Below are 16,072 nucleotides of genomic sequence, written 5' to 3' on the forward strand. Positions count from 1 at the left end.
GCAGTGTTCTTATAATTGTGAACGCCTAAACGTGCGCTTGTTCTTCTTCTTTGAGTTTTACGTCGCGCTACACGCAGAAGATGGTGGTGTATTGTTGCCACCAACTGAACGGGGGTGCAAAAAATATACAAGAGAAAAGTACATTCAATACGGGGAAGCGAAAATATACACGAATCCACACAAAATATATATGTTGTATTCGTGGATTCGTGTTAATTTTCCCTGAACACACTGAACAAAAATATGAACGCAACAATGTCTAAGATTTTACTGAGTTACAGTTCACATAAGGAAATCAGTCAATGGAAATAAATTAATTAGGCCTAATCTATTGATTTCACGTGACTGGGAATACACATATACATCTGTTGGTCACGGATAGTTTAACAACAACAAAAAAGTAGCGGTGTGAATCAGAAAACCAGTGTGACCACTATTTGCCTTATGCAGCACAACACTTCTCCTTCACATAGAGTTGATCAGGCTGTTGATTGTGGCCTGTGGAATGTTGTCCCACTCCTCTTCAATGGCTGTGTGAAGTTGCCGGATATTGGCAGGAACTGGAACACGCTGTCATACACGTCTACCCAGAGCATCCCTAACATGCTCAATGTGTGACATGTCTGGTGAGTATGCAGGCCATGGAAGAAATGGGACATTTTCAGCTTCCGGTGATTGTGTACAGATCCTTGTGACATGGGGCCATGCATTATCATTCTGAAACATGAGGTGATGGGGGTGGATGAATTGCACAACAATGGGCCTCGGGATCTCGTTACAGTATCTCTGTGCATTCAAGCTGCCATCGATAAAATGCACACACGACGCCAAACACGTGGTCTGCGGATGCGAGGCTGGCTGGACATACTGCCAAAATAACGCAGGAGTTCCTTAGGGACAAGTCACTAAATGTCCTTGAGTGGACCAGCCAGAGCCCGGACTTGATCTTGATCGAACATCTCTGGAGAGACCTGAAAATAGCTGTGCAACAACGCTTCCCATCCAACCTGACAGAGCTTGAGAGGATCTGCAGAGAAAAATGGGAGAAACTCCCCAAATACAGGTGTGCCAAGCTTGTAGTGTCATACAAATCAAATCAAATGTATTTGTCACATGCACATGATTAGCAGATGTTAATGCGAGTGTAGCGAAATGCTTGTGCTTCTAGTTCCGACAATGCAGTAATAACTAACAAGTAATCTAACCTAACAATTCCAAAACTACTACCTTATACACACAAGTGTAAAGGGATAAAGAATATGTACATAAAGATATATGAATGAGTGATGGTACAGAACGGCATAGGCAAGATGCAGTAGATGGTATCGAGTACAGTATATACATATGAGATGAGTAATGTAGGGTATGTAAACAAAGTGGCATAGTTTAAAGTGGCTAGTGATACATGTATTACATAAAGATGCAGTAGATGATATAGAGTACAGTATATACATATACATATGAGATGAATAATGTAGGGTATGTAAACATTATATTAAGTAGCATTGTTTAAAGTAGCTAGTGATATATTTTACATCAATTCCCATTATTAAAGTGGCTGGAGTTGAGTCAATGTTAGTGGTGGCTATTTAACAGTTTGATGGCCTTGAGATAGAAGCTGTTTTTCAGTCTCTCGGTCCCTGCTTTGATGCACCTGTACTGACCTCGCCTTCTGGATGATAGCGGGGTGAACAGGCAGTGGCTCGGGTGGTTGTTGTCCTTGATGATCTTTATGACCTTCCTGTGACATCGGGTGGTGTAGGTGTCCTGGAGGGCAGGTAGTTTGCCCCCGGTGATGCGTTGTGCAGACCTCACTACCCTCTGGAGAGCCTCACGGTTGTGGGCGGAGCAGTTGCCGTACCAGGCGGTGATACAGCCCGACAGGATGCTCTTGATTGTGCATCTGTAGAAGTTTGTGTGTGCTTTTGGTGACAAGCCAAATTTCTTCAGCCTCCTGAGGTTGAAGAGGCGCTGCTGCGCCTTCTTCACGATGCTGTCTGTGTGGGTGGACCAATTAAGTTTGTCTGTGATGTGTACGCCGAGGAACTTAAAACTTACTACCCTCTCCACTACTGTCCCATTGAGGTGGATAGGGGGGTGCTCCCTCTGCTGTTTCCTGAAGTCCACAATCATCTCCTTAGTTTTGTTGACGTTGAGTGTGAGGTTATTTTCCTGACACCACACTCGAAGGCCCTCACCTCCTCCCTGTAGGCCGTCTCGTCGTTGTTGGTAATCAGGCCTACCACTGTAGTGTCGTCTGCAAACTTGATGATTGAGTTGGAGGCGTGCATGGCCATGCAGTCGTGGGTGAACAGGGAGTACAGGAGAGGGCTCAGAACGCACCCTTGTGGGGCCCCAGTCTTGAGGATCAGCGGGGTGGAGATGTTGTTACCTACCCTCACCACCTGGGGGCGGCCCATCAGGAAGTCCAGTAGCCAGTTGCACAGGGCGGGGTCAAGACCCAGGGTTTCGAGCTTGATGACAAGTTTGGAGGGTACTATGGTGTTAAATGCTGAGCTGTAGTCGATGAACAGCATTCTCACATAGGTATTCCTCTTGTCCAGATGGGTTAGGGCAGTGTGCAGTGTGGTTGAGATTGCATCGTCTGTGGACCTATTTGGGCGGTAAGCAAATTGGAGTGGGTCTAGGGTGTCAGGTAGGGTGGAAGTGAGTGCTACAGGGCGGTAGTCGTTTAGCTCAGTTTACCTTAGCTTTTTTGGGAACAGGAACAATGGTGGCCCTCTTGAAGCATGTGGGAACAGCAGGCTGTAGACCCAAGACTGTAATCACTGCCAAAGGATATTCAATAAAGTATTGATTAAAAGGTTTGATTACTTATGTAAATGTGATGTTTTTTTAATTTTCTATCAATTAGCAAACATTTCCTAACCAGTTTTTGCTTTGAAATTATAGGGTATTGTGTGTAGATTGATGGAGGGGAAAAAAACGATTTAATCCCTTTTAGAATAAGGTTGTAATGTAAGAAAAGGTGGAAAAAGTCAAGGGGTCTGAATACTTTCCGAAGGCACTGCAACTCCTCAGATGTAAAATCCTTTAATCCTTGAAAGAGTTCAGCTGCAGGATCAATGTCGATCTTTCTTGACTTATTTTACTTCTGCAGTTCCATTTATCACCATTGCTATAAATGACACAAAGTCCACTTTCTTTACTTGAAGAATGTCTGGATCCTGCAGGTGACACGCAGGCATCGCTGCTTGTTGCTGTGTCGGGCCTTTTGCTATTTCTACCCTTTATAGAACCTTCCGCATAGAAGACGGACTGAACTGCCCTGATTTTGGCCACCTCCACCTCTTTCACCATATTTGGACATTCCAAGGATGTTGCCTCTTCACCACAGTTACAACACTTTATTCCTTTGCAATTCTCTTCTGCTATATAGTCTCTATCAAACTGATTTTCCACCACACGTTCCACATCTCGGCTCCTTCCGTCTGCAGACACTTTTTACATGTCCAAACATTTTACATCTCTTACACTGCAAAGGCTCTGACAGGATAATAAACATATCCCAGCCTAAATTATTTGTGTTTTGTGTACAATATTTGAGGGGCCAGAATCGAAATATTCAAACACATTTTAATAAGTTATTTATGTCTGTTTTAAAAAAAAGAAGAAGTTAAATCCACCATGTGAAAGATGTGAAAGAAATGTATTAACAGCATGCCCAAATGGTTATGCTTTAAGGCACTATATGTTCATAACATTAAGACAAACACCCATTACATGAGCTAAAAAAAAATTTGATTACATCAGTTTTTCTCTACATATTCTTTAACATATAAACAATGCAGGTCATGGGATCAATTTGTTGTAAAGTAATTTGCACTATAAGTTAATGTGTAGGTCTGTGGACAAAACACAATGGGTTGCACGGCTTACAACACTGCAAATTGACATAACTAACATGAATGGAAGTTGTGCATGTTACTGAACCGATATGTGAGGTCCTCTACTTGACCATGAGGCAGGCTTTTGCTTGTGGTGAGAGGCTGGGGGGCGTCAGAATCAAACAACTCTGGACTGTCATCCTCCACAGGTAGATTTAACTTCCCGGGGGAAGATGGGGTGGCAGACACTCCTGGCTGTGAGTAATATGACCAGGTGGTGGAGGCTGAGCCAATGGAGGAAGTCTCTGAGGCAGGGAAACTTGGCCCAAAGCCCTCTGGGAAGGAGGAGGAATGGCTGAAGGAGTGAAGGTCGAATGAGGAGGAGGCCGAGTAGGAGCGGGGAAGCCGAGGTTCGTGGAGATTGAGTTTGGATACCAGTGGTTTGCCCACAGTGACAGTTTGCCTCTCATGGACCTCCTCATCCAAGTTTGTATACTTATACTGAAGGCACACAGTGAATGTCAACTCCTTCTGTAATGAGAACAAACAAAAGCAGATGCGTCAAAGCTCAGAAAATGGTGATAGTCACATAACTCATAGGCCAACACAGAGAAGGGATTCACAATCACCTTGAGCGAGGTTCTTACAGGGTTTCTGGGCTCTCCCGTATCCCCAAACAAAACGGGCAACAATGAGATCTGATTTAGAGTTTGAATACCAACACTGGTCCCACTGTTGTGGAGCACCCATGAGATTTCAATGTGTAAAATGAACCCTGACCTTAAGTCTCTGCAGTCCCTTCAGGCGGGTGTAGAGGCCTGGAAGCTCTGCAGGCAGGAGGATCTCCATAGGCAGTAAACTCCCTGCATCTAGGAGGTTCTCCTGATTACTCATCTTCAGATCCATATCCAAACCCTGCCATCATACAGAACACAATTGGAAACCGGAACAAGTGTGATTGCATGTCCACATGACAGAAACATAAACTCATCAAAAAAAAAGAAAGGTCCTCTCACTGTCAACTGTGTTTATTTTCAGCAAACTTAACATGTGTCAATATTTGTATGAGCATAACAAGATTCAACAACTGAGACATAAACTGAACAAGTTCCACAGACATGCGACTAGCATAAATGGAATAATGTGTCCCTGAACAAAGGGGGGTTCAAAATCCTCATGGACTGCACAAGATTTGCCAGTTCTTGCTGTGAGATGTTACCCCACTCTTCCACCAAGGCACCTGCAAGTTCCGGGACATTTCTGGGGGGAATGGCCCTAGCCCTCACCCTCAGATCCAACAGGTCCCAGACGTTCTCAATGATATTGAAATCCGGGCTCTTCCCTGGCCTTGGCAGAATACTGAAATTCCTGTCTTGCAGGAAATCACGCACAGAATGAGCAGTATGGCTGGTGGCAATGTCATGCTGAAGGGTCATGTCAGGATGAGCCTGCAGGAAGGGTACCACATGAGGGAGGAGGATGTCTTCCCTGTAACGCACAGTGTTGAGATTGCCTGCAATGACAACAAGCTCAGTCCGATGATGCTGTGACACATTGCCTCAGACCATGACGTACTCTCCACCTCCAAATCGATCCCGCTCCAGAGTACAGGTCTTGGTGTAACGCTCAATCTTTCGACGATAAACACAAATCCGACCATCACCTCTGGTGAGACAAAACCACGACTCGTCAGTGAAGATCACTTTTTGCCAGTCAAATCAAATCAAATTTTATTTGTCACATACACATGGTTAGCAGATGTTAATGCGAGTGTAGCGAAATGCTTGTGCTTCTAGTTCCGACAATGCAGTAATAACCAACAAGTAATCTAACTAACAATTCCCAAAAAAAACTACTGTCTTATACACAGTGTAAGGGGATAAAGAATATGTACATAAAGATATATGAATGAGTGATGGTACAGAGCAGCATAGGCAGATACAGTAGATGGTATCGAGTACAGTATATACATATGAGATGAGTATGTAAACAAAGTGGCATAGTAAAGTGGCTAGTGATACATGTATTACATAAGGATGCAGTATATGATATAGAGTACAGTATATATGTATACATATGAGATGAATAATGTAGGGTATGTAAACATTATATTAAGTAGCATTGTTTAAAGTGGCTAGTGATATATTTTACATTTCCCATCAATTCCCATTATTAAAGTGGCTGGAGTTGAGTCAGTGTGTTGGCAGCAGCCACTCAATGTTAGTGGTGGCTGTTTAACAGTCTGATGGCCTTGAGATAGAAGCTGTTTTTCAGTCTCTCGGTCCCAGCTTTGATGCACCTGTACTGACCTCGCCTTCTGGATGATAGCGGGGTGAACAGGCAGTGGCTTGGGTGGTTGTTGTTCTTGATGATCTTTATGGCCTTCCTGTAACATCGGGTGGTGTAGGTGTCCTGGAGGGTTGTGCAGACCTCACTACCCTCTGGAGAGCCTTACGGTTGTGGGCGGAGCAGTTGCCGTACCAGGCGGTGATACAGCCCGACAGGATGCTCTCGATTGTGCATCTGTAGAAGTTTGTGTGTGCTTTTGGTGACAAGCCAAATTTCTTCAGCCTCCTGAGGTTGAAGAGGCGCTGCTGCGCCTTCTTCACGATGCTGTCTGTGTGGGTGGACCAATTAAGTTTGTCTGTGATGTGTACGCCGAGGAACATAAAACTTACTACCCTCTCCACTACTGTCCCATTGAGGTGGATAGGGGGGTGCTCCCTCTGCTGTTTCCTGAAGTCCACAATCATCTCCTTAGTTTTGTTGACGTTGAGTGTGAGGTTATTTTCCTGACACCACACTCCGAGGGCCCTCACCTCCTCCCTGTAGGCCGTCTCGTCGTTGTTGGTAATCAAGCCTACCACTGTTGTGTCGTCCGCAAACTTGATGATTGAGTTGGAGGCGTGCGTGGCCACGCAGTCGTGGGTGAACAGGGAGTACAGGAGAGGGCTCAGAACGCACCCTTGTGGGGCCCCAGTGTTGAGGATCAGCGGGGTGGAGATGTTGTTGCCTACCCTCACCACCTGGGGGGCGGCCCGTCAGGAAGTTCAGTACCCAGTTGCACAGGGCGGGGTCGAGACCCAGGGTCTCGAGCTTGATGACGAGCTTGGAGGGTACTATGGTGTTGAATGCCGAGCTGTAGTCGATGAACAGCATTCTCACATAGGTATTCCTCTTGTCCAGATGGGTTAGGGCAGTGTGCAGTGTGGTTGAGATTGCATCGTCTGTGGACCTATTTGGGCGGTAAGCAAATTGGAGTGGGTCTAGGGTGTCAGGTAGGTTGGAGGTGATATGGTCCTTGACTAGTCTCTCAAAGCACTTCATGATGACGGAAGTGAGTGCTACGGGGCGGTAGTCGTTTAGCTCAGTTACCTTAGCTTTCTTGGGAACAGGAACAATGGTGGCCCTCTTGAAGCATGTGGGAACAGCAGACTGGTATAGGGATTGATTGAATATGTCCGTGAACACACCGGCCAGCTGGTCTGCGCATGCTCTGAGGGCGCGGCTGGGGATGCCGTCTGGGCCTGCAGCCTTGCGAGGGTTAACACGTTTAAATGTTTTACTCACCTAGGCTGCAGTGAAGGAGAGTCCGCATGTTTTTGTTGCAGGCCGTGTCAGTGGCACTGTATTGTCCTCAAAGCGGGCAAAAAAGTTATTTAGTCTGCCTGGGAGCAAGACATCCTGGTCCGTGACTGGGCTGGTTTTCTTCTTGTAGTCCGTGATTGACTGTAGACCCTGCCACATACTTCTTGCGTCTGAGCCGTTGAATTGAGATTCTACTTTGTCTCTATACTGACGCTTAGCTTGTTTGATAGCCTTGTGGAGGGAATAGCTGCACTGTTTGTATTCGGTCATGTTACCAGTCACCTTGCTCTGATTAAAAGCAGTGGTTCACGCTTTCAGTTTCACGCGAATGCTGCCATCAATCCACGGTTTCTGGTTAGGGAATGTTTTAATCGTTGCTATGGGAACGACATCTTCAACGCACGTTCTAATGAACTCGCACACCGAATCAGCGTATTCGGCAATGTTGTTATCTGACGCAATACGAAACATATCCCAGTCCACGTGATGGAAGCAGTCTTGGAGTGTGGAATCAGCTTGGTCGGACCAGCGTTGGACAGACCTCAGCGTGGGAGCTTCTTGTTTTAGTTTCTGTCTGTAGGCAGGGATCAGCAAAATGGAGTCGTAGTCAGCTTTTCCGAAAGGAGGGCGGGGCAGGGCCTTATATGCGTCGCGGAAGTTAGAGTAACAATGATCCAAGGTTTTTTCAGCCCTGGTTGCGCAATCGATATGCTGATACAATTTAGGGAGTCTTGTTTTCAGACGGTGGGTTTGAGCCCATAGGAGACGTTGTTGCCGGTGATGTCTGGTGAGGACCTGCCTTACAACAGGCCTACAAGCCCTCAGTCCAGCCTCTCTCAGCCTATTGCGAACATCCCGATGGAGGGATTGTACGCTCCTGGTGTAACTCGGGCAGTTGTTGTTGCCATCCTGTACCTGTCCTGCAGGTGTGATGTTCGGATGTACCGATCCTGTGCAGGTGTTGTTACACGTGGTCTGCCACTGCGAGGACAATCAGCTGTCCGTCCTGTCTCCCTGTAGCGCTGTCTTAGGCATCTCACAGTATGGACATGGCAATTTATTGCCCTGGCCATATCTGCAGTCCTCATGCCTCCTTGCAGCATGCCAAATGCACGTTCACGCAGATGAGCAGGGACCCTGGGCATCTTTCTTTTGGTGTTTTTCAGAGTCAGTAGAAAGGCCTCTTTAGTGTCCTAAGTTTTCATAACTGTGACCTAATTGCCTACCGTCTGTAAGCTGTTAGTGTCTTAATGACCGTTCCACAGGTGCATGTTCATTAATTGTTTATGCTTCATTGAACAAGCATGGGAAACAGTGTTTAAACCCTTTACAATGAAGATCTGTGAAGTTATTTGAATTTTTACGAATTATCTTTGAAAGACAGGGTCCTGAAAAAGGGCCGTTTCTTTTTTTGATGAGTTTATTAATGTGAAATGTTTAATAAAGAGTCACCAACCCTGACTGTGCTGCAGTTGAAGTCTATTGAGCATATTAAGATATTTTGACAATGGAGAAGCTAACCTCAGTGAAGTCTGTGAGATGGGCCGAGCAGGACGCAATTTCCTTGGGGTTCTCCAATATTCGGGTGTAGATGATCATGATGTTGGAGAACTCTGCTGCGAAGCCCAGCTGCACCGTCACACCACAGTCAAACTGAAGGTTACGGCTCTTTGGAAGAACTGGACAGAGACAGCTAATGCTTATTGAAGCCGTCATGCAGTGCTTACTTAGGTCTACCAGAAAACGCATATCAGCTCCCAGAGCTAATGTATTGGATTTAGCTCAGAGGGATCATGTAACACATATGACCTGGTCACTCCACTAATGTACTTTGATTGAAAAATGCATGGTGAATTAGCCAAAGGTCTCACCGTGTGCTATGGCCCACTGCAGGTTGCGTGCCGAGGTGGTCTCCGGGCAGCCGGAGCTCTGGATGCGGTCAGTGAGAGCACGCCGCTCAGAAAGATTACTGCGTAACTCTAGAGCCTGACGCCCTCGTGTGATCTCACACCGACCCATGTCTGTACAGATACATGAACAAAACAGAGAAACTACATTAACAGTCATTTGTAAAGATTGATATTCACGATATCAAGTGTCACAATACGTCAAAATATGTTTTTTTTGTTTTTTTTTACTTCATTAGTCATACCTTCGGCCACCCTGTCCAGCATGACAGTGACCTTCTCGTCCTCCATGACTCTCTGTTTGAGGAAATTGATGAAGATTCCATTGGACAGGTCGTCTTTGTTCACCTCAAAGGCCTCTGCATCCACACACCTAGACATAATCAGAGATTAATATAACACATTCTATGATACGTGTATGAGTGAAAGAGGTACTTTAAGTTGGCAGAGAAGCAACTCACGTGGCATAACCAAACACTATGTTTGCGGTCACTTTCAGTTGCCCTGGCTGTGGAGGGACGCCGTCGTTCAAGTTTCTAAAACAGTACAAGTTTAGTACAGATATGAGTTAATTTACAACATCATAACAGCAATATCATTATTACATTAACATAGAGCCCAATCACATAGTTGATGCTGAGAACTGTACCTTTTGCGACACATGTCCAATAGAAATACATTGAGGCTCGTCTCTCGCTCCTGCATCCGCTGTAGCACATCCTGCACCCACAGGCAGTTCTCTGAGGTATAAGAAGCTGGGGCATCAATGGGCACCATGAAACTGTTCCCATAGTTCTCATAACCATGACCCGCAAAGTACAGAAGCCCTGGAACATGACGGGAGAGGAGGAACGGGAAAGGGATAGGCACTATTAGACACAGCTGGACAATGCAAATAATATTACTATTTAACTACTATTATTCCTTATAGTAACTAAACTGACCATAGACGCCGCGGTCGAGCAGCAGTAGGAACTCAGTTACAGCGCTGTGCATCTCCTGCCAGTTGAGGTCCAGCAGAGAAACCACCTTGAAGTCCAGCTGGCGCAGCAGGTTGGTCATCTCGTGCACGTCAGCCATGGGCGCTCGCAGAGGCCTGTGGTGCAGGTAGTTCATGTTGCCCATCAGAAGAGCCACCTTGTCCGTGGCTTTGACAAACAAGAGGAAATGAAGGTATGAGGAAAAAGGGTACACATCAAAAACATTCTGTTATTAATGTTATTCAAATGGACAATCAACTACAGTCATTTATGTTTTTAAAGCTTTTTTTCAACACTGCATATTCTTTTAGATGGCTATGTTGTTTACTGCACTTACCATATAATTTACTTATCTGCCTGGCAGGGCTAGGTGTGGCAGCTGTAAAACATTGTTTATAACATGGTTATGAATTAATCACATTACCACCCAAAAACATTGGTGCGACATGGAGTACAAAAACATTGAAGTTGGTTAAAATACTATCATGTCTGTACCAGGGTCTATTTCTCCCCAGGAGGCATCAATGGAGGAACCAGGGTCTACAAAAACCACAAACAAGGAAGTCAGTCAAAGCACTGTGTCATGTGCTTTCTGGGACAATCAAAATATATTCATAGAACCACTTCTGCACGAATCCTCACAACTAAGCCAACACTAAAAAGGAAACATACAAAATACATCGTAAAATTGTGACCACAGAACAGAAACAACAGACAATACAATCATTGCCGATGCACCACTCTCACCTATTTTGACATGGACCTGGTCGCTCCACACCTCATGGTACAGGTTGAACACCCTGCAGCTGTACATTCCTCGATCTGCTGTGGTCACACACAGTATCTGCAGACAATCACGACACATAACAACCCCAAACATGACAATCATATACAGCCAATGAACAGACACATACAAGTCCCAAGATATCTGACATAACTGGACCTATAATTATGATACAGGCTTTTTAAACATGGAGTTTAAAAAAAAGGTAAGTAATCATATATTCAGGGGACCCAAAACGGCACTGACCCTCAGGGTGCTTATCTTGCCTGTTGGCATTGGTTGTTTATTGTGGTACCACTGGTACTGAGGAGGAGGGTTGGCCTCAGCAAAGCAGTCCAGACACAAGGAGTCCCCCTCAGCTACTACCTGGGGCCGGGGCTGACGAACAATACGCACTCCACTCACTGAGGGGGGGAAGAAGCTGCTACTGACACCTGAAACACAACCAAAGGGCCTAATGGTTATGACACAAAAAAATGCAAGGTGAAGTCAATGTGATGAATTCAGGAAGGGCAGAGCCTAAATGCCAAGACGATCTTCTAATACCATCGGTGCATTGACTACATTAGTTCTACTGATTGAACTATATTTGAAAATATAGTTGAATTGAGTTACCTGTGCTGGACCCGGCTGACCTGACAATGCGGACATGTGCCCACTGGGAGAAGACGAAGTTCTCTCCATGGTTGACCCGGCAGATGTAGTGTCCCTGGTGGGTTGGGGTTAAAGGGCAAAGGACCAGCTCTGGACCACTTCCACCCAGCACCTAAAGAGAGAATACATTATCTCACTCATACACTTTACACTGTATGTGGGCACACAGTGAATACACCAAACATTAGGAACACTTTCCTAATATTGAGTCACACCCCCCCCCCACCCCTTAATTAAACAAGTTGGCTGGATGTCCTTTGTGTGGCGGACCATTCTTGATACAGACTGGAAACTGTTGAGCGTGAATAACTTAGCAGCATTGCAGTTCTTGACACTAACGGGTGCGCCTGGCACCTACTACCATACCCCATTCAAAGGCACTTACATCTTTTGTATTGCCTATTCACCGTCTGAATGGCACACCTACACAATCCATGTCTCAATTGTCTCAAAGCTTAAAAATCCTTCTTTAACCTGTCTCTTCCCCTTCACCTACACTGATTGAAGTGGATTTAACAAGTGACATAAATAAGGGATCATAGCTTTCACCTGGGTTCATCTGGTCAATCTGACAGGGAAAGAGAAGGTGTTCTTAATGTTTTGTATACTCAGTGTATAATCACTGTAATATCCAATGGACTGACCTCTTCTTTTCCTTTGAACCACTGGTAGCCCATAGCAGCAGGACCAATGGCCTTACAGACCAGCACAACCCTGCCTCCCTCTGTAGCATGCTGGGCCTGGGGCTGCACTGTGATCTGAAACCGCTCCATCACTACACACACATATATACACACGCACAGTGACTGAGGTAACAAGTAAGGTGACAGAGGACACCTGTAGTGTTGCTAAAATATAGCAAAGATCATATATTTCAGAGAGAAAGAGACAGGCAGGCAGAGGTTAAGACTGACCGTTAGCAGTGAGGTACTGCACAGCTTCATGGTGCTCCATCTTCTTCAGGCAGTGCAGCAGGAAGCCCAGGGTGCAGGAGCGCTCAGATAGCCTCTCTAGGAGGTAGCGGCTGGGGCTGCCTGTCGGGCTGAGCACCTGGAGCGAACAGCTGGTCATCTCATTCTCACTGTCAATAAATGGTGACAAACCACTAACAGGTCAGGCTAAACATCGACATTCTCTCTGTATGGCTTTATACCATCATTAAGACACCACAATTTCACAACATCACCATTAAGAAAAGTTACAGATTGAGTGTTATCATTCGGTATAGATTACAGATTATTCTGTGAAGAATATTGGGTGCGAACTCAGTTATCAACATCATAGCTCTAACAATGCTATTAGCATTGAGTGTTTCATTTCAAAGTCTCACCTGCAGCGGAATCGAGGTTCCTCAGTGACAACATTGGCAAGTTGTCTCCATCCACATTTAGCATTATCCAGCATGTCAGCTAACCTGCTCTGAGCTCCTTCACTCAAAGTCCCAATGCTGAGATTCCAGTCACCCATCTCTAGTCTGTCTTCAAACAATATTGTTTTTTTTGTAGGGAAGAAAAGAAACAGCTAATGGTTATTGACCTTAGTTTTCACAGTCCTCAAAACATTTTGGAATAAACTTGTAACAGTGGTCATCCAGAGTCAATCGTGCCAGTCACGCCTTGAGTGGCTGTGATGACAGAACACACTACAGAAGACACATTGTTCCAACCATAGATATCCTGTTAAATTAGTAGAAGGGGTATGTCATAGATCCTCAAAGTTCCAGAATGGGAAGAAAATGGCAGCCATATTGGTCAGGGAAAAATCCCAAACAGTCTAACTGGAATGAATGGCAGTAGAGGCATAATCCTGATTTTACTTATACATGAAAATAAAAGTAAGGCATGTGATATTTTAGAAATTGTCTAATATAATTATTGTCAACATAAAATATTGTCATATAATTATACATACAGTTTATACAGGTTTTATACCTATTTTCTTTATAAATAGCCTCTACAATATATGTAAACAGGCCAGAAATGTCTCAGTTTTCTTGTAAAGCTGTGAGTGCTATTATATGATACAATATGAGTACTTGTTGCATTTACAACTTGTATAAGTCCTGTCATCAATTAGTTTCAGCCGGTGTATGGCCATGGATAGCGGAAGTGGAGTTTAGTCCGCTAGGCTGTGGATTGATTGCATTGTTTGAATGGAATGGTGGAATATTAGCAGTTCATTTGACCCATTAATGGAATCATTCCTCTAAAACTGGCTTGCTATAGCTAGCTAACAAACATACACTGCAGATAAATTGTTCAAATACATTATTTCACACAATATCTAAATCACAGCACTGGCAAACCATGGTTGACAAACTTGACCAAAATGTCTGACCTTTATATGATCATAACAACGTTCATGTCCATTCTAGTATTCTTAATGCTATGGTTACAACTTTCACTTGATGATGCTTATGGTGACTGGCAGTATGCAAAGCCTGTGACAAAATAGTTGTATGATTGGATTGTACGTAGCCTAGTTAAAAGCTATAACAATTAAACAAGCACATTACAAGATAACGAATAGGCCTAAATATCGGTCAACTGCTATAGCCTATTTATCCGAATGTATCGCTCACTTAAATGAGTGACTGAAAGCGCATCCATTTACCTGCGTTCTATTCAGCAGCTTCCGGAATAACCTGAGATGAATTTCTTCGTCCACGTAAACGAGACTACTGTATCTTTATCTCAAAATTTACAAACGCCCGCCTCTTTACCGATTCCGACGATGTTTTCGATGAGACAAGAAGTTGTTCAATAGTTTTCAGTGGAAGAAGAGACAAACCGACAGCTCTCATCTAGTTCAGAAATCTCTATCGATAATCATATATTTCGGAACTAGAGTAGTCCGTTTTGCCAATCTCGTCTCGGTGTGAATCAACTCTCACAATTGGTTGAACAATGTCTTGTTTATCATTTCACATCGGTTCCTCTTTTTGTGTTGTCCCTTGTATTTGCATGAAAGCAACCATGTTCCCCCTCAAGTTTACTTTCACCTTCCCTACGCCAATAGAATCACACCAAAACTCAGCGTCAGTGGAAATATGTATCAGAGAGAAGTTTGGAACTATCAACAAAAGTGACAACTCCATCACGTTGCAGAAACACTAGCGGTTCATGAGTAAAATCACTGAGAAAGCCAAGCCAATAAAAAAATATATATTACAACCTGGTATGATATTTGCGTTGTTTGCTCTACAACCCATTCATTAATACGCCACCGTGAAATACAATAAGGCCGTGACAACAAATAGACAACAGTCACACAGTGGCGGAACAAGTTTAAATCCACAAAAAAAATTATATTCCCCATTTACACACAAAATCTTGCACGAAATAAGTAGATCTCAAAAGGTGACGAGAATAAACATGGCCATTTTTTTCAGAAGAACTCTAGCAGCAGCGGTGCATGTGTAAAATCACAAGCGACGCCAAACCACACAAAAAAAATGCCATATTCCAACCTGTGATAATTGCGTTGTTTGCTCAGCATATCTAACTTTTTCAGAAGTAGGGCCATATGATATGTTTTATTCGGCAGGTGATGGAATAATACAAAAAACAAAAAAAATTGCCATTAGATGGAGAATCACACCAAAACTCGTTGCGTTGTTTGCTCAGCATATCTAACTTTTTCAGAAGTAGGGCCATATGATATGTTTTATTCGGCAGGTGATGGAATAATACAAAAAACAAAAAAATGAGCCATTATCTATACTAGATAATCTCTAGTATAAATTAATTCGATTTTACCACAGATTTTTTTTTCGACCCCCACTCACAGTTCAATTAATTTCAGTCATCCGGCCAATCCTGGTTTAGTATAATGGCATTAGCGATTTTTAGGCATATGCTGGTGGCAATGTTAATTATAGGATGACTTGGGATACATGATCCACGACCAGTGGTGGAAAAAGTAGCAAATTGTCATAGTTGAGTAAAAAGAAAAATACAACGGACAACACAAAACGAGGAACCGATGATGACTCAAGTAAAAGTGAAAGTCACCAAGTAAAATACTACTTGAGTAAATCTAAAAGTATTCTGTTTTAAATATACTTAAGTATCAAAAGTAAATGTAATCGCTAAAATATACTTAATAAGCATAAATCATTTCAAATTCCTTATATTAAACGAACCAGATAGCAACATTTTCTTGTTATTTAAATTTACTGATAGCCAGGGGCACGCTCCAACACTCAGATATCATTTACAAATGAAACGTGTGTTTAGTGAGGCCACCAGATCAGAGGCAATAGGGATGTTGTCTTGATAAATGTGCAAATGGTTCATTGTCCTGTCCTGC

The 16,072-nt window shown here is 43.9% G+C and overlaps 1 protein-coding gene across 2 annotated transcripts; it reads right to left on the bottom strand.

Moving 5' to 3' along the window:
• Positions 1-3,353: 3,353 nt before the first annotated feature.
• On the bottom strand, positions 3,354-14,817 carry malt2 (MALT paracaspase 2). Of its 2 annotated transcripts, none has more exons than XM_020498773.2 (17): positions 14,375-14,817; positions 13,092-13,235; positions 12,676-12,842; positions 12,406-12,536; positions 11,723-11,873; positions 11,354-11,541; positions 11,071-11,167; positions 10,819-10,863; positions 10,661-10,702; positions 10,288-10,491; positions 9,993-10,170; positions 9,805-9,879; positions 9,589-9,716; positions 9,308-9,457; positions 8,958-9,115; positions 4,629-4,763; positions 3,354-4,379 (listed from the first exon to the last, which is right to left on the bottom strand). In XM_020498773.2, exons 2-17 carry the CDS (start codon positions 13,226-13,228, stop codon positions 3,921-3,923), a joined length of 2,445 nt encoding a protein of 814 aa, XP_020354362.1. In that variant the 5' UTR covers positions 13,229-13,235; positions 14,375-14,817; the 3' UTR covers positions 3,354-3,920. The 2 variants fall into 2 exon arrangements, with proteins under 2 accessions (XP_020354362.1, XP_020354360.1); XM_020498771.2 differs by having other exon boundaries at positions 13,092-13,239.
• Between the last annotated feature and the right edge of the window lie 1,255 nt (positions 14,818-16,072).

The sequence above is a fragment of the Oncorhynchus kisutch genome, linkage group LG13 (genome assembly GCF_002021735.2).
Source record: "Oncorhynchus kisutch isolate 150728-3 linkage group LG13, Okis_V2, whole genome shotgun sequence".
NCBI lineage: Eukaryota > Metazoa > Chordata > Actinopteri > Salmoniformes > Salmonidae > Oncorhynchus > Oncorhynchus kisutch.